This window comes from Oncorhynchus kisutch, linkage group LG2, assembly GCF_002021735.2.
Source record: "Oncorhynchus kisutch isolate 150728-3 linkage group LG2, Okis_V2, whole genome shotgun sequence".
Taxonomy (NCBI): Eukaryota; Metazoa; Chordata; class Actinopteri; order Salmoniformes; family Salmonidae; genus Oncorhynchus; species Oncorhynchus kisutch.
The window spans coordinates 62064110-62092102 of NC_034175.2; the positions used below are offsets into that span (position 1 = coordinate 62064110).

General features: G+C 40.4%; 1 protein-coding gene across 3 annotated transcripts; it reads right to left on the reverse strand.

The window, feature by feature from the left end:
- Window positions 1–655: 655 nt before the first annotated feature.
- On the reverse strand, window positions 656–27720 carry LOC109869698 (nectin-3). Of its 3 annotated transcripts, XR_004204498.1 has the most exons (11): window positions 25108–27720; window positions 24820–24887; window positions 21204–21551; window positions 9315–9620; window positions 6924–7026; window positions 6578–6732; window positions 4123–4225; window positions 3954–3996; window positions 3785–3853; window positions 3490–3675; window positions 656–3415 (listed from the first exon to the last, which is right to left on the reverse strand). XR_004204498.1 is itself a non-coding variant. In XM_020459982.2 (10 exons), exons 2-9 carry the CDS (start codon window positions 24872–24874, stop codon window positions 3818–3820), a joined length of 1149 nt encoding a protein of 382 aa, XP_020315571.2. In that variant the 5' UTR covers window positions 24875–24887; window positions 25108–27720; the 3' UTR covers window positions 656–3675; window positions 3785–3817. The 3 variants fall into 3 exon arrangements, 1 of the variants encoding a protein (XP_020315571.2); XM_020459982.2 differs by having other exon boundaries at window positions 656–3675; XR_004204499.1 differs by lacking the exons at window positions 21204–21551; window positions 24820–24887; window positions 25108–27720 and adding an exon at window positions 9979–10846 and having other exon boundaries at window positions 656–3675.
- Between the last annotated feature and the right edge of the window lie 273 nt (window positions 27721–27993).

Genomic DNA, 27993 nt, shown 5'->3' on the forward strand with positions numbered 1-27993 from the left:
GAATTTTGAAAAAATGAGTTTAAATGTACTTGGCTAAAGTGTATGTAAACTTCTGACTTCAACTGTATATAGAGTGTGTTAACAGGGTTTTAGGCCACCACGACCTGCCAGGACAGCTTCAATGCACCTTCGCATCGATACTAAGAATGGACTTAGTGCCCAGAGTAACAGCATATTAATACATTTAGGAACTTGGCCGGGGGCTTAGCTACTAGCATTCAGTCCAGAAACAGTAACTTATTTGAGAGAAAGAGTTTCAATGTCCGTTATCTGATATCTCTTTGTCTTGATAGTTCTTTTTACAGTTTTTTGTTTTCATCAATCTCTCTGTATCACCCCTCTGTCACTGGTTACACATTCCAAAGGGAAACTCCCCATCTCCGGGGAACAGAGTAATGTGAGGGAGTCATGTTTTTGTGTGTATGCACTGTACTTTTGAATTCTATGTGTTCTTTTGTATTTTCTGCTAGCCTTCTGGCAAGGTCTCCCTTTTCTGGCCCCAAATGGGACTTTCTGGCTAAATAAAGGTTAAATAAAAAATATTATAAAAGTAGCAATTCTTTACATACTGCACACAACACGTAAACATATAATTATAATAATATAGAATAATAATAATATAATAATACTATAATAATTGGTAGACTCAGTCACAAACTTCTGAATGATTTTTAACAGTTTACAATATGTTCAAAAGCACTGAAACTAACGAGTAGTTAAAAATATATTCTCAGGAAGGAAACAACTGCTAACCGTCTAACAGATGTTCAAAAATATAATTATTTATCTCTGATGCAAGTTTGGTGGTTGCAACCAAACTGTCGTTTTCACTGACTTCCTTCTTTCATCTTCTCCTTTTCTGAGTGGTCATACAGCTACTGTTCACTGCAGTGCCTGATCACTAGAGATATTGGATTATTTTAAATTTCACTGAACAAAATGCATGTCCCACTCAGAATAGTATAGGATTAATTAGCATCCAACCAATCAGTATGTGTGAATAAACCAACACAAAAAAATGTACACTAGTAATGTACACACACACCAACCACTGCCACTACCACCCATAAACCAACAGACATGTCTCTTCTTGTTGATTAAAAGGCAGAAGTGCACACTAGGTTAACCTTTAGGAATGCTTTAACTTGATAAGAATTAACGTATTTTGGAAGATTGGGTTGGGAGGAAGTTGAGGCTAAAACAGTTCATAGATCAGGAGGGAATTAATCTGCCCGGAACCCCCATGTGGTCTATAATAGCCACTCCCATATCATCAATCAAGCAGACAGAACAGAGCCACAACGACCAGGAAACAGCTTGTCCCTGTGTGTTCCTAGTTCCAAGGCTGAAATACAAGGACTTTACAGTGCACGAAGCAAAGCAAGGCCTTGTGAAAATTGTGTGTACATTTTGAACAAGACATGACATAACAGTCTCTTTCTAACCTGCATTCTAACAATTAACTTAGTGAAAAGATCTGCATTGTAACTAGACCTGCATTCTAGCTAATAATATAGGGAAAATAACTGCATTATAACTACTAACTACCTACAGTAACTACTGGTGACCGAAAAATGCCATGCTACACTAATACTAGGCTAAAAAAACAAATAACATAGGGTTTATCAGGGATAGGGTTAATGCATGAATCATAAGGCAGCTGTTAGTGGAGCTTCTGTCCCCTGTGGATCAGTAGCCATGGGTGGCAGTTAGCCTAGTGGTTAGAGCGTTGGACTAGTAACTGAAAGGTTGCAAGATCAAATCCCAGAGCTGACAAGATAAAAAATATGTTGTTCTTGCACCTGAACAAGGCAGTTAACCCACTGTTCTGTCATTGAAAATAAGAATGTGTTCTTAACTGACATGCCTAATTAGGTAAAAATATTAAAAAAATAGCAAGACCCCATAAGGCTGCATAATATGAAGGAATTCATTTTAGAGCAGCTGCAAGTACCACCACCAGCCAGTGTTTGTCTAGTCATTACTGACAATATTCTCCATTTGCACATGTTATTTAGATTATACCTGACCTCCCTTTAGTTGGATTCAACATGCACCATATACACTGCTCAAAAAAATAAAGGGATCACTTAAACAACACAATGTAACTCCAAGTCAATCACACTTCTGTGAAATCAAACTGTCCACTTAGGAAGCAACACTGATTGACAATACATTTCACATGCCCTGCAAAATGACCTCCAGCAGGCCACAAATGTGTATTGGTCTGCTCAAACGGTCAGAAACAGACTCCATGAGGGTGGTATGAGGGCCCGACGTCCACAGGTGGGGGTTGTGCTTACAGACCAACACCGTGCAGGACGTTTTGCATTTGCCAGAGAATACCAAGATTGTCAAATTCGCCATTGGCACCCTGTGCTCTTCAAAGATGAAAGCAGGTTCACACTAAGCACATGTGACAGACGTGACAGAGTCTGGAGATGTCGTGGAGAACGTTCTGCTGCCTGCAACATCCTCCAGCATGACCGGTTTGGTGGTGGGTCAGTCATGGTGTGGGGTGGCATTTCTTTGGGGGACCACACAGTCCTCCATGTGCTCGCCAGATCCTCCATGTGCTCCATGTGCTTGCCAGATCCTCCATGTGCTCCATGTGCTCGCCAGATCCTCCATGTGCTCCATGTGCTTGCCAGATCCTCCATGTGCTCGCCAGATCCTCCATGTGCTCCATGTGCTCGCCAGATCCTCCATGTGCTCCATGTGCTCGCCAGATCCTCCATGTGCTCCATGTGCTCGCCAGATCCTCCATGTGCTCCATGTGCTCGCCAGATCCTCCATGTGCTCCATGTGCTCGCCAAATCCAGACCTCCATGGGTTGATAAATTTGATTTCCTTTGATCATTTTTGTGTGATTTTGTTGTCAGCACATTCAACTATGTGAAGAAAAAAGTATTTAATAAGAATATTTCATTCATTCAGATCTAGGATGTGTTGTTTTAGTGTTCCTTTATTTTTTGAGCAGTGCATATACATAAAGGAGAGTTGTTGTTCCCGCTGAAGCAGCAAAGCCCCTCCACCACGGCAAGGCGGAGTCCACGAGAAGGGAACAAAAAACAGAAACGAGGACCAGCACTATTTAAAGCTGTGGTGGAGGAGGGGCCTAGCTGAGGTTTCTAATGTCACAGATAATACTGCATAGGGTCCCTGTTCATTAGGCTCCCAAGTGGCACAGTGGTCTAAGACACTGCATCTCAGTGCTAGAGAGGTCACTACAGACAACCTGTTTTAAATCCAGACTGTATCACAACTGGCTGTGATTGGGAGTCCCATAAGGCGTCGCACAATTGTCCCAGCGTTGTCCGAGTTTGGCCGGTGTAGGCAGTCATTGTAAATAAGAATTTGTTCTTAAGTCACTTGCCTAGTTAAATACATATTTTTTTTAAGTTGGAGAATGTGCCTGTTCTTGCAAATGGCTGTGGCGTTGGAGAATGTGCCTGTTCTTGCAAATGGCTGTGGGGTTGGAGAATGTGCCTGTTCTTGCAAATGGCTGTGGCGTTGGAGAATGTGCCTGTTCTTGCAAATGGCTGTGGGGTTGGAGAATGTGCCTGTTCTTGCAAATGGCTGTGGCGTTGGAGAATGTGCAGACTGGAATTCTTCCCCCACATAGTGCATGTCTGTGCTTCTTCTGGCATCTGTTCTCAGGCTGTCCAGTGATTTCTTTTAAAAAAGCACAATAATCATGCCTCATGAATAGACAATACCTCAAACAAGATATAAATCATGTTAAAAATACAAAATAATAATACAAATAATGTGTGTTCCTTACATCACGTTACTTCTCCCTTCCTGGTTTGGAGTGTCAGAACCCAGACGTCCCAGGTTCATCTTCCTCAACCTTGTTATCAGACATTATAACATTATTATTGCATAGCAAAAGGTGGCTGATGAGATAGGTTAATCACACAACAATGGTGGACTTTAAAATAGTCACATACCTGTGGTGGTGCCTGGACCTGTTGATTGGCTATGATTGGACTCCTGGAATATCGTCAAGAAAAAAATATAATCTGAATTTGATCCAAATCAATATATGATCATCAAATGAAAATGATATTTTTTCATAATGGAAAATTCTGTTCATAATATTACAATAGTTGATATTACCAAGGAAACTTTCCGTATTTGCACCGGTACCATATGAGTGCAGCCGCAGCAACAATCAGACAGAGAATGACAACGAGTAGAACCCAACAGGCAGCAGAGGTCTCTGTGAGGAGAGAGGAGATACAGTTAATATAAGAAACAGTCTGTATTTATAATGACATGTAATCATGTTGCCCAAGCAACCATCATGGCTCCAATGCAAAAACTTTCCTGCAGAAAACAAAGAGATAATACTACAGTCGTGGCCAAAAGTTTTGAGAATGGCACAAATATTAATTTTCCCAAAGTCTGCTGCCTCAGTTTGTATGATGGCAATTTGCATATACTCAAATGTTATGACGAGTGATCAGATGAATTGCAATTAATTACGAAGTCCCTCTTTCCCATGCTAATTAACTGAATCCCCCAAAAAAAATTCCACTGCATTTCAGCCATGCCACAAAAGGACCAGCTGACAGGTTGAGTGTTGACGAGGACAAGGCTGGAGATCACTCTGTCATGCTGATTGAGTTTGAATAACAGACTGGAAGCTTCAAAAGGAGGGTGGTGCTTGAAATCATTGTTCTTCCTCTGTCAATTATGGTTACCTGCAAGGAAACACGTGCCGTCATCATTGCTTTGCACAAAAAGGGCTTCGCTGTCACGCCCTGACCATAGTTTGCTTTGTATGTTTCTATGTTTTGTTTGGTCAGGGTGTGATCTGACTGGGCATTCTATGTTGGATGTCTTGTTTGTCTGTTTCTGTGTTTGGGCCTGATATGGTTCTCAATCAGAGGCAGGTGTTAGTCATTGTCTTTGATTGGGAGCCATATTGGGAGCCTGTTTTGTGTTGGGTTTTGTGGGTGGTTGTCTCCTGTGTCAGTGTTTGTACCACACGGGACTGTTTTGGGTTTTCACGTTTCTTGTTTTGTAGTTTATTCATGTATAGTTTCATTATTAAAGAACCATGAATTATAACCACGTTGCATTTTAGTCCGCCTCTCCTTCCCAGGAGGAACCCCGTTACATTCACAGGCAAGGATATTGCTGCCAGTAAGATTGCACCTAAATCAACCATTTATCGGATCATCAAGAACTTTAAGGAGAGCGATTCAATTGTTGTGAAGAAGGCTTCAGAGTGCCCAAGAAAGTCCAGCAAGCGCCAGGACCGTCTCCTAAAGTTGATTCAGCTGCGGGATCGGGGCACCACCAGTACAGAGCTTGCTCAGGAAGGGCAGCAGGCAGGTGTGAGTGCATCTGCACGCACAGTGAGGCAAAGACTTTTGGAGGATGGCCTGGTGTCAAGAAGGGCAGCAATGAAGCCACTTCTCTCCAGGAAAAACATCAGGGACAGACTGATATTCTGCAAAAGGTACAGGGATTGGACTGCTGAGGACTGGGGTAAAGTCATTTTCTCTGATGAATGCCCTATCCGATTGTTTGGGGCATCCGGAAAAAAGCTTGTCTGGAGAAGACAAGGTGAGCGCTACCATCAGTCCTGTGTCATGCCAACAGTAAAGCATCCTGAGACCATTCATGTGTGGGTTTGTTTCTCAGCCAAGGGAGTGGGCTCACTCACAATTTTGTCTAAGAACACAGCCATGAATAAAGAATGGTACCAACACATCCTCTGAGAGCAACTTCTCCCAGCCATCCAGGAACAGTTTGGTGAGGAACAATGCATGATATAGCACCTTGCCATAAGGCAAAAGTGATAACTAAGTGGCTCAGGGAACAAAACATTGATATTTTGGGTCCATCCCCAGACCTTAATCCCACTGAGAACTTGTGGTCAATCCTCAAGAGGCAGGTGGACAAACAAAAACCCACAAATTCTGACAACCAAGCATTGATTATGCAAGAATGGGCTGCCATCAGTCAGGATGTGGCCCAGAAGTTAATAGACAGCATGCCAGGGCGGATTGCAGACGTCTTGAAAAAGAAGGGTCAACACTGCAAATATTGACTCTTTGCATCAACTTCATGTAATTGTCAATAAAAGCCTTTGACACTTATGAAATGCTTGTAATTATACTTCAATATTCCATAGTAACATCTGACAAAAACATCTAAAGACACTGAAGCAGCCAAATTTGTGTCATTCTCAAAACTTTCGGCCATGACTGTAGGTTAAACGACATGTACATATGCAGTAAGAGATACGTGTGTATCATGACCATCTTAGTTAGTGGTTATACAGTACCTTCCCGTAGAAAGGGTAATGAGGCCATAAGTCTGATATTGACACATGCAGTGAAAGATAAGTGAACATCTGGCTCAACTTTGTTATCCATGCTACAACACATTTCTCAACCTCATATATGTGTTTCATGTGTATACCAGGAAAGCCTGTATATTTATCAGACAAATTTCCCTATGGGACAATAAAGTATTCAAGAAATTAGGCAATCAATCAATTATAAGCAAGTAGTATGAATGTGTGTGTGTGTGTGTATGTGTCTCAGGTGCATCTCACCAGAGGATATGTGTACATTGAGGGAACCAGTTGCTCGTCCGTAGGGGTTGGAGGCCTCACAGACATAGAGACCATTCAGCTCAGAGCTGAGACTGAGGAAGTGCAGTATGTCTCCCTCTGCTCTCACTGAAGACCCAGGCCATGGCTGGACCACTCTGGGAGAGAGAGAGAGAGAGAGGAGAGGGGCTGAGTATCTGTGTGACTGTATGTGTGCGTGTGTGTTAAAGACATGATTTGACTGCCAGCATAATTCAACAACTGTCCTTTAACTTATTTAGATCTCATGTCTTAACATGTGTAGATAACATTTAAACTGGTATGAAATAGTTTACATAGGAGTAAGTACCTGCTCCAGGTGTAGCTGGGGTGTGGGTTGCCATCTGCTACACATAGGAAGACTGTGGCTTTAGAGGCCTCACTAAAGGTAACGTTCACTGTCTGAGGTGGATCTATATATATATATATATATATATATGAAAGAGAGAGAGAGAGAGAGAGAGAGAGAGAGAGAGAGAAAGAGAAAGAGAAAGAGAGAGAGAGAGAGAGAGAGAGTCAAAGACTTAGCAGTGTGGTGACAAAGGAGAGCACTTCCATCCACAACGACGGGGTAGTTGTGGAGTGAGACTTTTTAGTTCTTTGGCGTCCACATCTGTAAGTACTTAACATGGTCCACACTCACCCGCACAGTCCTGAAGGGAATGGGCCCTCAGATCCTCCAAAAATTATATAGCTGCATCATCGCTTGGTATGGCAATTCCACTGCCCTTGACCGCAAAGCGCTACAAAGGTTGATGCAGACAGCCCAGTACATCACAGGGGCCGAGCTCCCTGCCATCCAGGATCTCTATAGCAAGTGGTCCCAGAGGAAATTGCCAAAGAGTCCAGCCACCCTAACCATAGACTGTTCACTCTGCTACCGTCCGGTAAACGGTACCGGAGCATCGGCTCTAGGACCAACAGGCTCAGAGACAGCTTTTAGCCCCAAGCCATAAGGCTGCTAAATAATCAGTTATGGTACCTAAACTATCTGTACTGACTCTACACTTTACATATACACTGACCTGATATATACTGACCCTACGCAGACTCACTAGACTATTTATACACCATATACACACTCACTTATACACCCACACTACACTGTCACTCCCAGACAAATCCATCACACCTTCAAACACTAAATATGCACACACACAACACACACGCATACTGACACAACACAAACACACAAATACAGACGGACACTCACACACTAACATACACACACAGACTTTTACACATAATTTGCTGCTGCTACTCTGTTCTTTATTTTACTATTATTATTACTATCCGGATGCCTAGTCACTTGACCCTGCTTTCATGTACATATCTACCTCAACTACCTCGTACCTCTGCACATTGATCTGGTACTGGTACTCTTTGCATATAGCTCCTTTCTTGCGTATTTTATTTTATTCCTCTTGTGTTAGTTACTATTGAATAATTTTGTTTAAACTCTGCATCGTTGGGAAAGGATTTTAAGCAAGCATTTCACTGTAAAGTCTACACCAGTTGTAGTCGGCGTATGTGATAAGTAACATTTTATTTTCTTTGATTTGAGAGACAGAGAAAGAGAAACAGAGAGGTGATTTCAGTTACTGCAGGTAAAGAATGTAAAAATACACTCACACACCAATACCAAGACAGATATATTACAACTAGAACAATGACAGGAGTGGAACTTTAACCCACATATTTTTTACATTTTAATTTAACCATTGTTTAACGAGACAAGTCAGTTAAGAACAAATTCTTATTCACAATTACGGCCTAGGAACAGTGGGTTAACTGCCTTGTTCAGGGGCAGAAGGACAGATGTTTACCTTGTCAGCTCAGGGATTCAATCTAGCCTTTTGGTTACTGGCCCAATCCTCAGATGAGGCAAAACCTTATCTTCCTTCATTTCAGTTTGATTACTTGCAGTAGAGGAGCAGTACAATGAAAGCCTTGTAAAGGTCCATACCACTCTGTGCCTCAGAACTATGTTTAAGCTCAAGAAAATAACAGTTATTACGGGGCTAGATCAAAGGCTTTCCTCTGTGCAAATAGTTTTACATGGAACCCAAAAGGGTTCTACCTGGAACCAAATGGGTTCTACCTGGATCTAATAGGGGGTTATTCAAGGGTTCTCCTGTTGGTTTTCTAAGAGTGTATAGACAGACATGGTGTCACGCCCTGACCATAGAGAGTCATTGGTTCTCTATGGTGTTGTAGGTCAGGGCGTGACAAGGGGGGAGTTCTAGTTTAGCTATTTCTATGTTGGTGTACTTGGTATGGTTCCCAATTAGAAGCAGCTGATTATCATTGTCTCTAATTGGGGATCATACTTAAGTTCTCCAATGTTCCCACCTGGGTTCTGGGATATTGTTTTGTTTATGCGCATGTAGCACCACTGATGTCATGGTAGTGTTTATTGTTTTGTTTGGAAGCTTTGCTTTATTAAAAGATGTGGAACTTTAATCACGCTGCGCCTTGGTCTGTCTCTCCTCACGACCGTGACACATGGACTGGTTAGAGGGGCTACTAGGCTACAGCCAGTGAAGACCGTGAGACTCTATCTGTACAGTGGATGTCTATGGTCTATAACATTGATAGTGGAATATAAATGTACAGTGGATGTCGATAGTGTAGGAGAGTGGTAGTAGAATATATTTACAGTGTCTGTCTATAGGGCAGTAGTAGTGGAGCATATACTTACAGTGGATGTCTATGGTGTAGTTGTAGCTCCTTTCTGTTGCCAGGGCAGACTGGTTGACCACACACTGGATCTGCTGCTGATTGGCTGCTCTGGTTGGCACCCCGAGCAGGTGGCTGAGGACTGTGGTGGTGCCGTTGGCGTGCTGGGTGGAGTTAGTCACTATCTTCAACAAACTGCCAATTGTACCTGTCTGCCACTTTACATCTGCCTGTGGCTTAGCACCAGCAGCCACACAGGTTGCCAAGACAACCTCATTCTTCCCAATGACAGTAGGAACATCAACTGTCACACTCACTACTGGAGGAACTATGACCAGAAAACAAACAAACAGAGAACAGAAAACATGAACAAGTCACTAATTATAATTGTTTTCTTTTATTTTTACTTCACCTTTTATTTAACCAGGTAGGCCAGTTGAGAACAAGTTCTCATTTACAACTACGACCTGGCCAAGATAAATGTGGAACTATTCATGAAAGAACAACCCAAACACACACAGCCCGTCATGTGAAACTTATCCAAATGCTCATGTTACATGATCAACACACTTTAAATAAACCCTTTAATGTTCTCTATCTGGCCAATTGCAATATACATCATTAGTAGCTACACATTTACTGTATCGGAGGTATGGGCAATCATGTTTGAACAGGTTTTAGCTTACCCTGATGAGAGGTTCTTGCACCTGAGGTATTAAGTTTCACACATATCACAACATCTGTTTTTCACCAGTCCCACTGAAAAGCATTCACAGCCCAGTGATTATGCCGTCAAGGAATGCAGGATACAGTGGTGTATTCTATACATTCCAACATCTTTTCCACCATTGTTGAAACTATTGACGCCTGTACTCTACTGGTTACAGCTTGAGTAAGAGGATACACTCTCAGAAAGGAAGTTGCTAAGTACAACCACATAGGGCTCTTTGGTTTGTCCCCATACAGGATCCCTTTTTGGTGCTGGGTAGAACCCTTTGCAGAGTCTAGAATAATAATTAGAAATTAGAATAGGATCTCTATGGGTTCTTCATAGATCCCCCTCTAAATGATTCTGCCTAGAACCCTCTATATATGGTAGTATAATATAGTTACAATGTCTGTCTATAGGGCAGTAGTAGTGGAGTTTCAGATGTTTTATTGTCACATACACCAGGTAATTGCAGTGAAATGTGTTGTTTTACAGCATCAGCCAAAATAGTACAGCATCAATGGAGCAAATTAGGGTTAATGTCACGGATACCCCGGTATTGCTGCTCATTCCGTGAACCAGCTCCGGAGGTCTACGTCACCGGCTTTCTAGCCATCATTGAATTGGATTCATTACCACCAAGACCGGACTGTCTCATTACGCACACCTGGTTCCCATTTCCACTGATTAGTATGTTACATATGTGCCCTCTGTGCCCCATTGTCCTTGTTGATTATTGTTACCATGTCTGTTGGTTCTGTGAGCACCTGTGCAATGTATTGGCTTTTGTGCTATGTGCACTTGTATTACGGGTCTCATGCTGTGATTATATTGAGATTTACACCTCGCTCTTTTGTTTGGGTTTAAACCCTGTGTTATATATATATATACTGTATATATATATATATATATATATATATATATATATATATACTGTATATATATTGTATATATACTGAAAGTTACTGTATATATATACTGTATATATATATATATATATATATATATATACAGTATATATATGTATATATATTAGACTTCAGTATATATATTATACAGTATACAGTATATTAGACTTCTCCAAGCTCTGATTCTGCTGATGGTCATTAGTAGCCTAACAAACGTTTATACTGCTTTGCACACTATTGTCCCTCTCATACCTCTGACATCATTGCATAGGTAATCGAAAATCTAATCACACTTAATGAGAGCCCATGAGCTCCTATTGCACAGCATTTCTATAGGCTAAGCAATTGCATGAGATAACAGAGTTTTGATGGCCTCTATTAAAAAGAGGGAGGATCCCATCAGCTTTCTATAGGCTACACCAGTGGTGTAAAGTACTTAAGTAAAAACACTTAAGTGTAACTAAAGTCGATTTTTGGGGTATCTGTACTTTACTTTACTATTATTATTATTATTTTTACAAATTATGCTTGTACTACATTCCTAAAGAAAATGAAGTAAATTTTCCTTCATACAGTTTCTCTGACAACTAAAAGTACTCGTTACATTTAGAATTCTCATGCAGGACAGAATGCTTTATCATCCCTTCTGCCTATGATCACAAATGTGTTTTTAAAAACTCATTACCATTTTTTAAATAAAAAATATCAAAAAACACAGAAAAACGTACACTTACTTATTTATAACCATCACTGAAAAGCCAGAGATGGTTATCAGCCTGATAATGATTGATCATCCACTTGATCATCCACTTCATGTTGTCCCTGTCATAATTTTTAAAAATTGTTTTTATTTCATCTTTATTTAACTAGGCAAGTCAGTTAAGAACAAATTCTTATTTACAATGATGGCCTACACCGGACAAACTCGGGCAACACTGGGCCAATTGTGCGCCTCCGTGTCATAGCCGGTTGTGATAGTTTGGATTCAAACCAGGTTGCCTGTAGTGACACCAATAGCACTGAGATTTTGTGTTTTAGACCACTGTGCCACTTGGGAGCCCTAAAATGATGTGTTGGAGTGTGAGTGTTGGATTGTGCCCCTGTCTCTCCCTAATAAAAAATAGTAAGAACACAGTTTAATTAATATAAGGAATTTGATGTTTAACATTTACTTTGTACTTTTACTCAAGTATGATAATGTAGTACTTTTTTACCACTGTACTTTAAGTATATTTAAAACCAGATACTTTTAGACATGTACTCAAGTAGGGTAACTTTCACTTTTACTTGATTCATTTTCTGTTAAGGTATCTTTACCTTTACTCAAGTATGACAATTTAGTACAGGAGTATAGTCTACCTGACTGGCATGAAAATTAACCACAGGAAAAGCTTGCTCCCTTTGCTATTTAAGCATATACATTACATATTTTTCCCCCATTGCCCATGTTCCCGAGACAGGGACATGATAATGGTCCATTCTAAATAAAAACTAATTTCACACATATATTATTTAGTATATGTAAAGATGACACTAAATTAAGAACAGTCTGATGGGGGACAATAATAGCCTATCACTTGTGAATGATGTATTATCACTTAGGAATGATGCCCAGGTTGTTCAGTAAGGCAAGACACAGCTTGCCTTTTTTTGCAACTTTTTCAAATCATCAGTGATGGAAAAAGTACCAAATGGTCATACTTGAGTGAAAGTACAGATACCCTTTACCTAGTAAAAGTGAAAGTTTCCAAGTAAAATACTTGAGTAAAAGTCTAAAAGTATTTGGTTTAAAATATACTTAAGAATCAAAAGTAAAAGTAAAAATGTATATTAATATTTTCACATTTCTTATATTAAGCAAAGCAGACTGCGCCATTTTCTTGTTTAAAAATGTACGGAAAAATGTACGGATAGCCAGGGGCACACTCCAACACTCAGACATTATTTACAAAAGATGCATTTGTGTTTAGTGAATCCGCCAGAACATAGGCAGTAGGGATGATCGTGTGTTCTCTTGATAAGTGTGTCAATTTCACAATTTTCCTGTTCTGCTAATCATTCAAAATGAATTGAATTGAATTTATTTTGTGTAACAGCATATAGAATTAATTAAAACGCTTGTTTCCAAAGTGGTCCTCGATGGTAAAAACCCTAACACATATAATGATGAAATGGCAAGACAAATTACAAACAAGATTAAATACGTTCATTTATATTGACATCCTAAAAAAGTGTCACTATTCACCACACTTTTCAACAGCCTTAAAAATCAACCCCATTCATTTCACATTAAAACAATCTATATAAAGAGTACAGAAACGACAGAAAAAATTATGCAACAAATATTGTTTAAACTCCAACATAATAATTGAATTTATAAAATGATTAAAAAAAACATATGTATAATCTTTGTAAATTATATCTGTATGACTGTAAGAAGTTATGTCGCAAATGCAGCTGACAAACCATATAGAAATGTATGCCCTACCCAAAATTACAACTGAATAATATTAGCATTGCAGCAAAAATGGAAGAGGAAAGTGGAAGGAGGAAAAAGTAAGGAACTTGTCTGTCGGCCCTGCATTAAAGACAATAATTGTGATAAATAAAAGAGTATACCAGTTTCATTTAAAGGCCAAAGGATTGACAGCAGTCCCATATAGATTGCAAAATAGTTGGGAAGAGATTTTTTACGTACTGATTCCATGGCACATGGTGTATGAACTGATACGCAAAATGACACCGGATTCAAAACGTACAATTTTTTATTTTAAATGATTATACAAAATTCTTGCAACCAATAGAATGTCATTTATATGGGGGATACAACCTTCTCTGCTCTACAGTTTTTATTTGTCTCATTCGCCGAATACAACAGACCTTACACTGAAACGCTTACGGACAAGCCCTAACCAACAGTGCAGTTTAAGTACAAAATAGGTATTAGGTAAACAATAGAAAAGTAAAGAAATAAAAAACAGTAAAATGACAGTAAAAATAACAGTAGTGAGGCTATATACAGGTGGTACCGGTACAGAGTTAATGTATGGGGACACCGGTTAGTCAGGCTAATTGAGGTAATATAAACATGTAGGTATAGTTAAAGTGACTATGCATAGATGATAAACAGAGAGTAGCAGCAGCGTAAAAGAGGTGTTGGCGAGGGGCGGGTGACAATGCAAATAGTCCGGGTAGCCATTTGATTACATGTTCAGGAGTTTTATGGCTTGGGGGTAAAAGCTGTTGAGAAGCCTATTGGTCCAAGACTTGGCGTTCCGGTACCGCTTGCCATGCGGTAGCAGAGAGAACAGTCTATGACTGGGGTGGCTGGGGTCTTTGACAACCAGACACTGCCTGGTATAGAGGTCCTGGATGGCAGGCTATTTGCATTGCCCCCCTCTCCCCTTCTTTTACACCGCTGCTACTCTCTGTTGTTATCATCTATGCATAGTCACTTTAATAACTCTACCTATATGTACATATTACCTCAAGTAACCGGTGCTCCCGCACACTGACTCTGTACCGGTACCCCACTGTGTATAGTCTCGCTATTGTTATTTACTTCTGCTCTTTAATTACTTGTTACATTTATTTCTTATTCTTATCTACTTTTTAAAAAACTGCATTGTTGGTAAGGGCTCATAAGTAAACATTTAACTGTAAGGTCTACCTACACCTGTTGTATTCGGCGCATGTGATGAATAAAATTTGATTTGATTTGAAAGGTCAGTGTGGAGTGCAATAGAGATTGCATCATCTGTGGATCTGTTTGAGCGTTATGCAAATTGGAGTGTGTCTAGGGTTTCTGGGATAATGGTGTTAATGTGAGCCATGACCAGCCTTTCAAAGCACTTCATGGCTACCGACGTGAGTGCTACAGGTCTGTAGTCATTTAGGCAGGTTTCCTTAGAGTTCTTGGGCACAGGGACTATGGTGGTCTGCTTGAAACATGTTGGTATTACAGACTCAATCAGGGACATGTTGAAAATGTCAGTGACGACACCTGTCAGTTGGTCAGCACATGCCCAGAGCACATGTCCTGGTAATCCGTCTGCCCCAGTGGCCTTGTGAATGTTGACCTGTTTAAAGGTCTTACTCACATCGGCTATGGTGTGCGTGATCACACAGTCGTCCGGAACAGCTGATGTTCTCATGCATGCATCAGTGTTGCTTGCCTCGAAGCGAGCATGAAAGTGATTTAGCTCATCTGGTAGGCTTGTGTCACTGGGTAGCTCGTGGCTGTGCTTCCCTTTGTAGTCTGTAATAGTTTGCAGGCCCTGCCACATCTGACAAACGTCGAAGCCAGTGTAGTACGATTCAATCTTAGTCCTGTATTGGCGCTTTGCCTGTGATGGTTCGTCTGAGGGCATAGCGGGATATCTTATAAACGTCCGGGTTAGAGTCCCGCTCCTTGAAGGCGGCAGCGCTACTCTTTAGCTCAGTGTGGATGTTGCCTGTAATCCATGGTTTCTGGTTAGGGTATGTACATACAGTCACTGTCGGGATGATGTAATTGATGCACTTATTGATGAAGTCGGTGACTGATGTGGTGTACTCCTCAATGCCATCGGAAGAATCCCTGAACATTTTCCAGTCTGTGCTAGCAAAAGATTCCTGTAGCTTAGCATCTGCGTCATCTGACCACTTCTTTATTGACCGAGTCACTGGTGCTTCCTGCTGGAATCAGGAGGATGGAATTATGTTCAGATTTGCCAAATGGAGGGCAAGGGAGAGGTTTGTATGCATCTCTGTGTGTGGTGTAAAGGTGGTCTTGAGTTTTTTTTCTCCTATGGTTGCACATTTAACATGCTGATAGAAATTAGGTAAGACTGACTTCAGTTTTTCCTGCTTTAAAGTCCCCAGCCACTAGGAGCACTGCTTCTGGCTTGGCGTTTTCCAGTTTACTTTTTTCATTTTTCAGCTGACTGAGTGCGGTCTAAGTGCCAGAATCCGTCTGGGGAGGTAAATACATTTCAGGCTTGTTTCTTCCAAAACGAGTAAGAATAATTACTTTTTGTAGTGGGACACACTATTGGAAATGTGTGTATGCACGCGTGATGAAGATAAAATGCACCTGCTAATATCGGTTTCCTATTGAACATACTTCTTTCCATATGAAATATGGAAATGGAATAATGTGTCCCTGAACAAAAAGGGGTCAAAATCACAAGTAACAGTCAGTATCTGGTGTGGCAAACAGCAGCATTAAGTACTGCAGTGTTCTCCTCTTCATGGACTGCACCAGATTGGGTAGTATATGGGGCTTTGGTGACAAATCGGATGGCACTGTGATAGACTGCATCCAATTTGCTGAGTAGAGTGTTGGAAGCTATTTTATAGGTGACATCTCCGAAGTCAAGGATCAGTAGGATGGTCAGTTTTAAGAGGGTATGTTTGGCAGCATGAGTGAAGGATGCTTTGTTGCGAAATAGGAAGCTGATTCTAGATTTAATTTTGGATTAGAGATGCTTAATGTGAGTCTGGAAGGAGAGTTTACAGTCTAGCCAGACACCAAGGTATTTGTAGTTGTCACATATTCTAAGTCAGAACCATCCAGAGTAGTGATGCTGGACGGGGGGGGCAGGTGTGGGCAGTGATCGGTTGAAGAGCATGCATTTAGTTTTACTTGCATTTCAGAGCAGTTGAAGGCCATGGAAGGAGAGTTGTATGGCATTGAAGCTCGTCTGGAGGTTAGTTAACACAGTGTCCAAAGAAGGGCCAGATGTATACAGAATGGTGTCGTCTGCGTAGAGGTTTATCTGAGAATCATCAGCAGCGAGAGCAACATCCTTGATGTATTTAGAGAAGAGAGTCGGCCCAAGAATTGAACCCTGCGGCACCCCCATAGAGATTGCAAGGGGTCCGGACAACAGGCTCTCTGATGTGACACACTGAACTCTATCAGAGAAGTAATTGGTGAACCAGGCGTGGCAATCATTTGAGAAACCAAGGCTGTTTCAATCTGCCAATAAGAATGTGGTGATTGATAGAGTCGAAAGCCTTGGCCAGGCCAGGTATCATTGGCGGTTATGATATCGTTTAGGACCTAGAGCATGGCTGAGGTGCACCCATGACCAGCTCTGAAACCAGATTGCATAGCGGAGAAGGTACGGTGGGATTGGAAATGGTCGGTAATCTGTTTGTTGACTTGACTTTCAAAGACCTTAGAAAGGCAGGGTAGGACAGATATAGGTCTGTAGCAATTTGGGTCAAGAGTGTCTCCCCCTTTGAAGAGGGGGATGACCACGGCAGCATTCCAATCTTTGGGAATCTTAGACGATAAGAAAGAGAGGTTGAACAGGCTAGTAATAGGGGTTGAAATTTTTTTGGCAGATCATTTTAAAAAGATAGTACCGATTGTCAAGCCCGGGCTGATTTGTAGGGATCCAGGTTTTGCAGTTCTTAAAAACATCAGCTATCTGAATTTGGGTGAAGGAGAAATGGGGAGGCTTGGGCGAGTTGCAGTGGGGAGTAGCCAGCCGTAGAAAAGCATAGCCAGCCGTAGAAAAATGCTTATTGAAATTCTCAATTATTGTGGATTTATCGGTGGTGACAGTGTTGCAAATTTCTGCTTGAAAAAGCTAACCTTAGTTTTCCTAACTGCCTGTGAATATTTTTTCCTAACTTCCCTGAAAAGTTGCACGAGTGCTTTTCAATGGTAATGCAGAACGCCGCAGGATGTTTTTGTGCTGGTCAAGGGCAGTCAGGTCTGGAGAGAACCAAGGGCTATATCTTTTCCTTGTTATCATTTTTTAAAATGTGGTATGCTTATTTAAGATGGCAAGGAAGGCACTTTTAAATATTGACCAGGCATCCTCTACTGACGGGATGAGGTCAATGTCCTTCCAGGATTCCCGGGGCCAGGTCGATTAGGAAGGCCTTCTCGCTGAAGTGTTTTAGGGAGCGTTTGATAGTGATGAGGGGTGGTCGTTTGACCGCAGGCCCATTATGGATATAGGCAATGAGGCAATGATTGCTGAGATATTGGTTTGAAAACAGCAGAGGTATATATTTGGAGGGGAAGTTGGTTAGGATGATACCTACGAGGGTGTCCGTGTTTACGGATTTGGGGTTGCACCTGGTGGGTTCATTGACCATTTTTGAGAGATTGATGGCATCAAGCTTAGATTGTTGGATGGCCGGGGTGTTAAGCATGTCCCAGTTTAGGTCACCTAGCAGCATGAGCTCTGAAGCTAGATGGGGGGCAATCAGTTCACATTTGGTGTCCAGGGCACAGCTGGGGGCAGAGGGTGGTCTATAGCAAGCGGCAACGGTGAGAGACTTGTTTCTGGAAAGGTGAATTTTTAAAAGTAGAAGCTCAAAATTCAAAAGACACTCGCACATCTGAGCAATCTTTTTTGCAGGTGCATGGCAACAGTTGAACAAGATGAAGGAAAACGATCCCGCACAAGATGAATGAGTAATCTTAAATAGGCACATAATTCATGTTCAAATTCACAACATAACATACATAGGCATTTCATCATTAAGTCCTTTAGGAAATAATGTTTGAAAATCCAAAAACATTCTCTTTTACATCAGAAAGTAGAAGCTCGGATTGTTTGGGTACAGACCTGAATAGTAAGACAGAACTCTGCAGGCTATCTCTGCAGTAGATTGCAACTCCGCCCCCTTTGGCAGTTCTATCTTGTCGGAAAACGTTACAGTTAGGGATGGAAATTTCAGGGTTTTTGTTGGTCTTCCTGAGCCAGGATTCAGACACAGCTAGGACATCCAGGTTGGCAGAGTGTGCTAGGGCAGTGAATAAATCAAACTTAGGGAGGAGGCTTCTAATGTTAACATGCATTAAACCAAGGCATTTACGGTTACAGAAGTCAACAAATTATAGTGCCTGGGGAATGGGAGTGGAGTTAGTCACTGCAGGGCCTGGATTAACCAACACATCACCAGAGGAACAGAGGAGGAGTAGGATAAGGGTACGGCTAAAGGCTATAACAACTGGTCGTCTAGTACGTTCAGAACAGAGAGTAAAAGGTTCAGATTTCTGGGCATGGTAGAATAGATTCAAGGCATAACTTGCATAGCTTTTGATGAGTTGATAAGTTCTTAAGTATAAAAATAGCAGATCCGTACCACATTGGGTGAGGCGGGTTGTGGGAAAGTATATTCAGTACATAGATAGAAAGTGAAATTAAAATATTAAATATATATACGGGGGGAAAAAACAAGGAAAAACGATGTTTACAAGGGACAGTAAGGGACAAGACAAAAACAAGTGATTGATGCGTGTAGTGAAATAAGTGTTCTTGTATTTATTTTTCAGCTGCTCATATTAAGCACATTCTCTGCTAGAAAACCGAAGTAGCCTCCAAAACAGACCAGCGGGAAAGCTTGGCGCTTCCATTCCCTATTCGAGTGCATACAAATTACATGTATTTTTTTTACCCTGCCCCTGTTGCTGCCCATTTGATAATGGGCCATTCTAAATCGAAACAAATGTTACATATTAGTAAAAACAAGATTAAATTGAGAATAGTCTGATGAGGGAAAATCACTTGATGAGAGAACAGCAGTGCTGCAATAGCCTAATGTCGCACCATGCAGCCCATATATGTTTTGATTTCTAAGACATTCTGAGGTTGGTATCATTCACAACTAAACTCTAAATCTAGCATATAGGACCTGTTTCAAGAAAAACGTCCTTTCCATTTTTTTCAGTTAAGATCAATTATGTTCTTCATAATATAAAATCATATAAAATAAAATAATGGAACGGGACTTATAAGTTTATCTTGTCAGCTAAATGGCACGGAGCATAGCCAGATAACATACAGTAGGCCAACTCATATTCTGATCTTCTGAAATACAGTTTCTTCATATCATAATGTTTCTTTAGACCTGACTAAAATAAATAATGGATTTGTGATGTATATTAAATTGATGTATTACTTTATTATAACTTTTTTTATGTAGATGTTCCAAAGGAGCAAATCAGTGGCTTGTATGTGTGGAGGCCTGGAGATGCTAAACGTGTTTATGTTAATTAACGGTCAATTACCGTGAGACCGGACGTCTGTTTTTACTTGACAATAACCAGGTGACAAAATGTTGACTGCCACAGCCCTACCCCCTCCCTCACAAAGTTGCCAATCCCTGCTGTACACAAAATAAATTAATAACACTCAATTCTGGTTATTAACACCAACTCCTGAATCAACAATAGACATGTTACAATGAAAAATCAACCCTAGGTAAAACTGCAAAATGTTCTGTGTAACACACAATACATTGCTGGTTCACTCAGACTTCCATCTATTCTCCCACTCTCTGATCAATACAATGAAAAAAAAATACTAGTTTGAAACACAAAAATCATGGCAAAAACATAAACAGTCAGTATTGTATTTGTTAAATGATTAAGAGAATCATTGCACAAATCATATGCACAAATATTCCCTTACACTGTAGGTACAGTTTAAAACATCTTTAAACATTTATCAGATTACTGGGACTCCTGATGTTAAAGTTTAAGTAATTAGATTAACACTAACGCTCAGGCATTATTTTAAAGTAATAAAAAAAATAAAAAAAATAATTCAAATTCAGAAGAGTTTCTATGTAGAAACCTTCTTGCCTTTGAAATACTCATCAAATAACAAATTCTTCCAAAAAAGGATCTTAGTGTAACGGCGTTCTTCGTTTGTCGAAAGAGAGTCGGACCGAAATGCAGCGTGGTGGTTAATCATGATCTTTAATGAATGAAAAGTGACGATACATGAACTAACTAATAAATACAAAAAACAACAAACGGAACGTGAAACCTAATTACAGCCTATCTGGTGAACACTACACAGAGACAGGAACAATCACCCACGAAAGACAAAGCGAACTCAGGCTACCTAAATACGGTTCCCAATCAGAGGCAACGAGAAGCACCTGACTGGCGCCTCAGGCAGCCAAGCCTATACAACACCCCTAATCGGCCGCGATCCCAAATACTACAAACCCCAATACGAAACACAACACACAAACCCATGTCACACCCTGGCCTGAACAAATAATTAAAGAAAACACAAAATACTAAGACCAAGGCGTGACACTTAGGATAAAAAAAGGTTATAGGTCGAATCGTATCCCTCTGGAAATAATCCATTTAGCACCCTTTTTCTAAGTGTGGAAAAAGCAAAACCTGTAGATGAGGGCTCTGCTCTTGCTTCACTTGAATAATGAAACTACCAACTTTTTGGCTTTCTAGTATTGATTATCACATGCGGTCATTCTACACCGTCAAAAGTATAAACAATTCTGCAAAGAGTGAAGGAAGAGTTCTTACCTAGCACAGTCAGAGGTATCTCTGTAGTGTATGTTCCACTGGGGAAAACACTGAAGATACATGTGAAGGTGCCTTCATCAAACAGTCTGACAGCTGTTATTCGAATAGATCCAAGGTTTTCTGATGTGTTCCCAATAAACTGGACTCTATGTGCCAATCCATTCGGTGCAATAAAATTAGTAACCCCATTGGGATAAATCAGCATAAAATTATGGTTCTGTGTTTCTTCCGCAGTACTTTTCTGCCATGTTATCTGTTCGAGGTCCTCGGTTGTCTCTATCAGTCTGCAGGATAAGTCCACATCCTCCCCCAGTACCACAGTCCTGCATTCACCAATGACCCGAATACCTGAAGAGAAAACACAAGCCTAAAAAACAGTCCAAAAGATACCTGTAGAATAGATGCGTATGAACTCTAATAAACAGAGATAAGACCATTATTAGTATTTATGTCACGCCCTGACCATAGTTTGCTTTGTATGTTTCTATGTTTTGTTTGGTCAGGGTGTGATCTGAGTGGGCATTCTATGTTGTGTGTCTAGTTTGTCTGTTTCTGTGTTCGGCCTGATATGGTTCTCAATCAGAGGCAGGTGTTAGTCGTTGTCTCTGATTGGGAACCATATTTAGGTAGCCTGTTTTGTCATTTTGGGTTGTGGGTGATTGTCTATGTGTAGTGTTTGTGTCAGCACGATTATTCATTAGCGCCACGGTCGTTGTTCATTTATTGTTTTGTTCAGTTCACTTCGTGTTTTCGTCATCCATTAAATCATGCAGTCACACCACGCTGCGCTTTGGTCCGCTTCTTACTACGATCGTGACAATTTAGCTGTGCTTATGAACTATGATATCCTATTAATGCTGAAATGTGGCTATTGCAAATACAAATGTGCCATTTGCTCAATATTTGACCCTATTCCCATTTTGGCAGCCATAGTCAGAGGAGATGGCTAAAGCACACACTGATCTGGGTTCAGTCTCCGCCCCAGGGGTACGCGCAATGCCTTCGAGAGGTATGACAAAGAAACATGTGATTCACATTTTCAAACAGTCCATTTAGATTTAGAACGGGGCTATACATTTGGGTGATGTTTTTCTCGCCTGAGTAGCATCGTTTCACTGCCAAAATTAAAATTAAACCACCTAGTGTTCAGTGAAATAACAACCCAATGTCAAATAGAGGGAGCCTAGTCAAATAATTAACATCCAATCACATTAACCGTTACTCTCTTGCGGTAATTCCGCTAACAGTCCGTGTGTAGCCAAACGTAATTGCTGCTCATTCTGCTAAATCGAAAATTGATAAACGGTTTTAAAAAAGTAAGTCCCGCATCCATACCAGCTCTACTGGTAGTACTGCTACTTCATTTATTTTTTAAATTGCACCTTTATTTAACTAAGCATGTCAGTTAAGAACAAACTATTATTTACAGTGAAGGCCTACACCAGCCAAACACGGACGACGCTGGGCCAATTGTGTGCTGCACTATGGGACTCCCAATCAGTTGTTATACAGCCTAGATTCGAACCAGGGGGTCTGTAGTGACGCCTCTAGCACTGAGATGCCGTGCCTTAGACCACTGCGCCACTTGGGAGTGACTATATGCAGAACTACACCTGCACCTGTCGCACAAAACACAAGTTTTTCTGCTTCCACGAGCACATATAATGCTAGCATTAGTAATTCTACATTTGTTGTTAGCCCAGCATGGACACTGACAGTTGTGAATCTGATGCAGCCGAATAACTACTTCCCCCTTACCCGGGAAAGCACCAAACAACAGACAGGGACGTTGGATCATCGAAGAAGCGAAAATACGATGAGAACAACTGTACATTGAGTAGTGCCTTTCCTGAGCCACAGTGTGTTATATGTGCAAAAGTCCTATCTCACAACTCGATGAAACCTTCACTCTTGTGTAGACATTTAGAAAAATAATCCACAGGAGTTTTTTTGAATGAGAATTAAGATGACTTTCGAGTAGTAAGACATGGATAAAAGGGGCTAGAAACGTCTTATATGGTGAGCTAAAGAGTGGCTACGACAGGCAAGCTCCATGCTATTGTGTAGGACTTAATTCTCCCTGCTGCCGTGGATGTGGCTGGGACAATGCTGAGGAAAAGGCCCAAAAAACTATACACAACGCCTTCATCAAACAGCACTGCTTCACGATGCATCAGTGACATGGCAGAAGATGTTTTGAAGCAATTACTGCTTTGCATAAAAGCCAGCGAATTCTATGCGTTACAGCTGGATGTGTCAACAGACGTTGCGGGCCTGGCACAGCTCCTGGTATATGTCTGTTATGTTTATGGGGGGGGGGGGGGGGGGGTCAATTAAGGAAGAAATCCTCTTCTGCAAACCACTATAAACCAGAACAACAAGAGAGGATATTTTTTATGTACTGGTGAGCTTTGTGACATCAAATGGACTTTCGCGGTCAGGATGTGTTAGTATCTGTACTGATGGCGCAAAATCCATGACAGGGAGACACAGTGGAGTGGGGCAAAGTATTGACACATTTTTTTTGAATTGTGAGACAAGCTTAAAGTTTTCTCAACTGACCATAAATTTCACTTGTCTGACCATTTGCATGATGACGAGTGTCTCAGACGACTGGCCTATTTGGTTGATGTTTTTTTCTCACCTGAATGATCTGAATCTATTATCACAAGGACTCTCCACAACTATATTCAATGTGCGGGACAAAATTGAGGCTATGATTGAGAAGTTGTAGCTCTTCTCTTTCTGCATTAACAAGAACACACAGCACATTTCCGAAACAGATGACACAAACAACTGGATTCGTTATCCCTTTCATGCCCTGCCTCCAGTCCACTTGCCGATATCTGAACAAGAGAGCCTCAATGAAATTGCAACAATAAGTTCTGTGAAAATTAAATTTATTCAGAAGCCACTGACATATTTCTGGATAGGGCTTTGCTCTGAGTATCTTTCCTTGGCAAATCGCCCTGTTAAGACACTGATGCCCTTTGCAACCACGTACCTATGTGAGAGTGTATTCTTGGCCATCACTAACATTAAAACTAAATACAGGCACAGACTGTGTGTGGAAAATGATTTAAGACTGAGATTCTCCAATACAACCCAACATTGCAGAGTTATGTGCATCTTTTCAAGCTCACCCTTCTCATTAACCTGTGGTGAGTTATTCACACTTGTTGATGAACAAAAAAGGTTTTATATGTAAGATGGTTAAATAAAGAGCAACATTATTGATTATTATTATATTATTATTTGTTTCCTGGTCCTATAAGAGCTCTTTGTCACTTCCCACGAGCCAGATTGTGACGAAAACTCACATTCATTCTTATGTTTAATAAATGTATCGTATAGTGTGTGTGGCAGACTTACAATGGTGGCAAAAAACAACATTTGAGTGTGCTGACCCTGATACTAGAGGGAGCTGGAGGTTGAATGTTTGAAGGGGTACAGGACTATAAAAAGTTTGGGAACCACTGGTCTAGGCTGAAACTACTTAGTGAATATGTTATTAGAATAATAAGCCAAAAGCCCTGTCTTGCCTTGTGTCAATAAGAATACAGAGACAAAAACATGATTTCAATAGTATGACATTTTATGACAATTGGAAACCTACTTTCTGTGTCCCTCTGGATGATGAGCAGAATCACACAGCTCAGCTTCAGTAACATGCTCTTCTCATTGCTAGGATCAGAGGGGAAATGCAATTATGTAATTATATTACATTTTAAAATTGGTGATTTGTAATAATGAGGACCTATTAATTGTTCATGCAATACATTTATGTAGGCTAAGCTATATGTAAAATAATGTTGAATGCAATCATCAATCTTTGATGGAATCTATGCACATCTTTCAATGAAGACAAAACCTTTTAACAAAATACATTTAAGAGACCACTAACCTTTGAAGGGGAAGTTCCTCTGCTGGAATAGCCGAGACGTGTTTTTTTCGAGGTTTGTGCTAACAGAAAAATGTCCTCAGTAAGCCACAGCAGCTATAGCACAAACGGTGGACATTGGTTGACACAGTTTAGTCTCCACCCCACTCGCAGACTACTGGCTTTTCATAGACTGTGTGCTACATACTTGAAAGCCTTATAACCTTATACTGGTTATGAAACATACACATTGGCCTCATTACAAACAAACAGACAAAATTATTTATTTTATTTTAGAAAAACAGGCCATCATCTGTATGACTTGGGACCCCTCTCTCTGATGATACACTTTATATAAAAAAGTATGTGGACACCGATTCAAATTAGTGGATTCAGTTATTTCGGCCACACCCATTGGTGACATGTGTATAAAATTAAGCACACCGCCAAACATTGGCAGTAGAATGGCCTTACTGAAGAGCTTAGTGACTTTCAATGTGGCCCCGTCGTACAATGCCACTTTTCTAACAAGTCAGTCTGTAAAATTTCTGCCCTGCTACAGCTGTACCAGTCAACTGTACGTGCTGTTTTTGTGAAGTGGAAACATATAGGTGAAACAACGGCTCAGCTGCGAAGTGGTAGGCGACTCAAGCTCACAGAACGGGACCGCTGAGTGCTGAAGCGGGTAACTCTTAAAAATGGTCTGTCCTAGTTGCAACACTCACAATCGAGTTCCAAACTGAAGCAACGTCAGCACAAGAACTATTCGTTGGGAGCTTCATGAAATGGCTTTCCATGGCCAAGCAGCAGGACACGAGCCTAAAATCACCTTACGCAATGCCATGTGTCGACTGGAGTGGTGTCAAGCTCAGTGAAAATGCTTTCTCTAGAGCAGTGGTTCCCAAACTTGTTATAGTCCTGTAAACTTTCAAACACTCCTCCAGCTGTGTTCCCCCTCTAGCACCAGGGTCAGCGCACTCTCAAATGTTGTTTTTTGCCACCATTGTAAGCCTGTCACACACACACTATACGATACATTTCTTAAACGTAAGAATGAGTGTGTTTTTGTCACAACCTGGCTCGTGGGAGGTGACAAAGAGCTCTTATAGTACCAGGACACATATAATAACAATACTTTTGCTCTTTACTTAGCCATCTTACAAATAAATCCTTATTTGTTCATCAAAAATGGTGAATAACTCACAACAGGTTCATGAGAAGGGTGTGTTTGAAAGGATGCACATAACTCTGTAATGTAGGGTTGTATTGGAGAGAGTCTTAAATCATTTTCCACACAGTCTGTGCCTGTATTTAGTTTTCATGCTAGCGAGGGCCGAGAATCTACTCTCACATAGGTACTGTACGTGGTTGCAAAGGGCATCAGTGTCTTAACAGTAAGATTTTCCAAGGCAGGATACTCTGAGTGCAGCCCTATCCAGTAATCTGGAAAGCTTGGCGCTTCCATTCCCTATTCGAGTGCATACAAATTACATGTATTTTTTTTACCCTGCCCCTGTTGCTGCCCATTTGATAATGGGCCATTCTAAATCGAAACAAATGTTACATATTAGTAAAAACAAGATTAAATTGAGAATAGTCTGATGAGGGAAAATCACTTGATGAGAGAACAGCAGTGCTGCAATAGCCTAATGTCGCACCATGCAGCCCATATATGTTTTGATTTCTAAGACATTCTGAGGTTGGTATCATTCACAACTAAACTCTAAATCTAGCATATAGGACCTGTTTCAAGAAAAACGTCCTTTCCATTTTTTTCAGTTAAGATCAATTATGTTCTTCATAATATAAAATCATATAAAATAAAATAATGGAACGGGACTTATAAGTTTATCTTGTCAGCTAAATGGCACGGAGCATAGCCAGATAACATACAGTAGGCCAACTCATATTCTGATCTTCTGAAATACAGTTTCTTCATATCATAATGTTTCTTTAGACCTGACTAAAATAAATAATGGATTTGTGATGTATATTAAATTGATGTATTACTTTATTATAACTTTTTTTATGTAGATGTTCCAAAGGAGCAAATCAGTGGCTTGTATGTGTGGAGGCCTGGAGATGCTAAACGTGTTTATGTTAATTAACGGTCAATTACCGTGAGACCGGACGTCTGTTTTTACTTGACAATAACCAGGTGACAAAATGTCGACTGCCACAGCCCTACCCCCTCCCTCACAAAGTTGCCAATCCCTGCTGTACACAAAATAAATTAATAACACTCAATTCTGGTTATTAACACCAACTCCTGAATCAACAATAGACATGTTACAATGAAAAATCAACCCTAGGTAAAACTGCAAAATGTTCTGTGTAACACACAATACATTGCTGGTTCACTCAGACTTCCATCTATTCTCCCACTCTCTGATCAATACAATGAAAAAAAATACTAGTTTGAAACACAAAAATCATGGCAAAAACATAAACAGTCAGTATTGTATTTGTTAAATGATTAAGAGAATCATTGCACAAATCATATGCACAAATATTCCCTTACACTGTAGGTACAGTTTAAAACATCTTTAAACATTTATCAGATTACTGGGACTCCTGATGTTAAAGTTTAAGTAATTAGATTAACACTAACGCTCAGGCATTATTTTAAAGTAATAAAAAAAATAATAATAATAATTCAAATTCAGAAGAGTTTCTATGTAGAAACCTTCTTGCCTTTGAAATACTCATCAAATAACAAATTCTTCCAAAAAAGGATCTTAGTGTAACGGCGTTCTTCGTTTGTCGAAAGAGAGTCGGACCGAAATGCAGCGTGGTGGTTAATCATGATCTTTAATGAATGAAAAGTGACGATACATTAACTAACTAATAAATACAAAAAACAACTCTAATAAACAGAGATAAGACCATTATTAGTATTTATGTCACGCC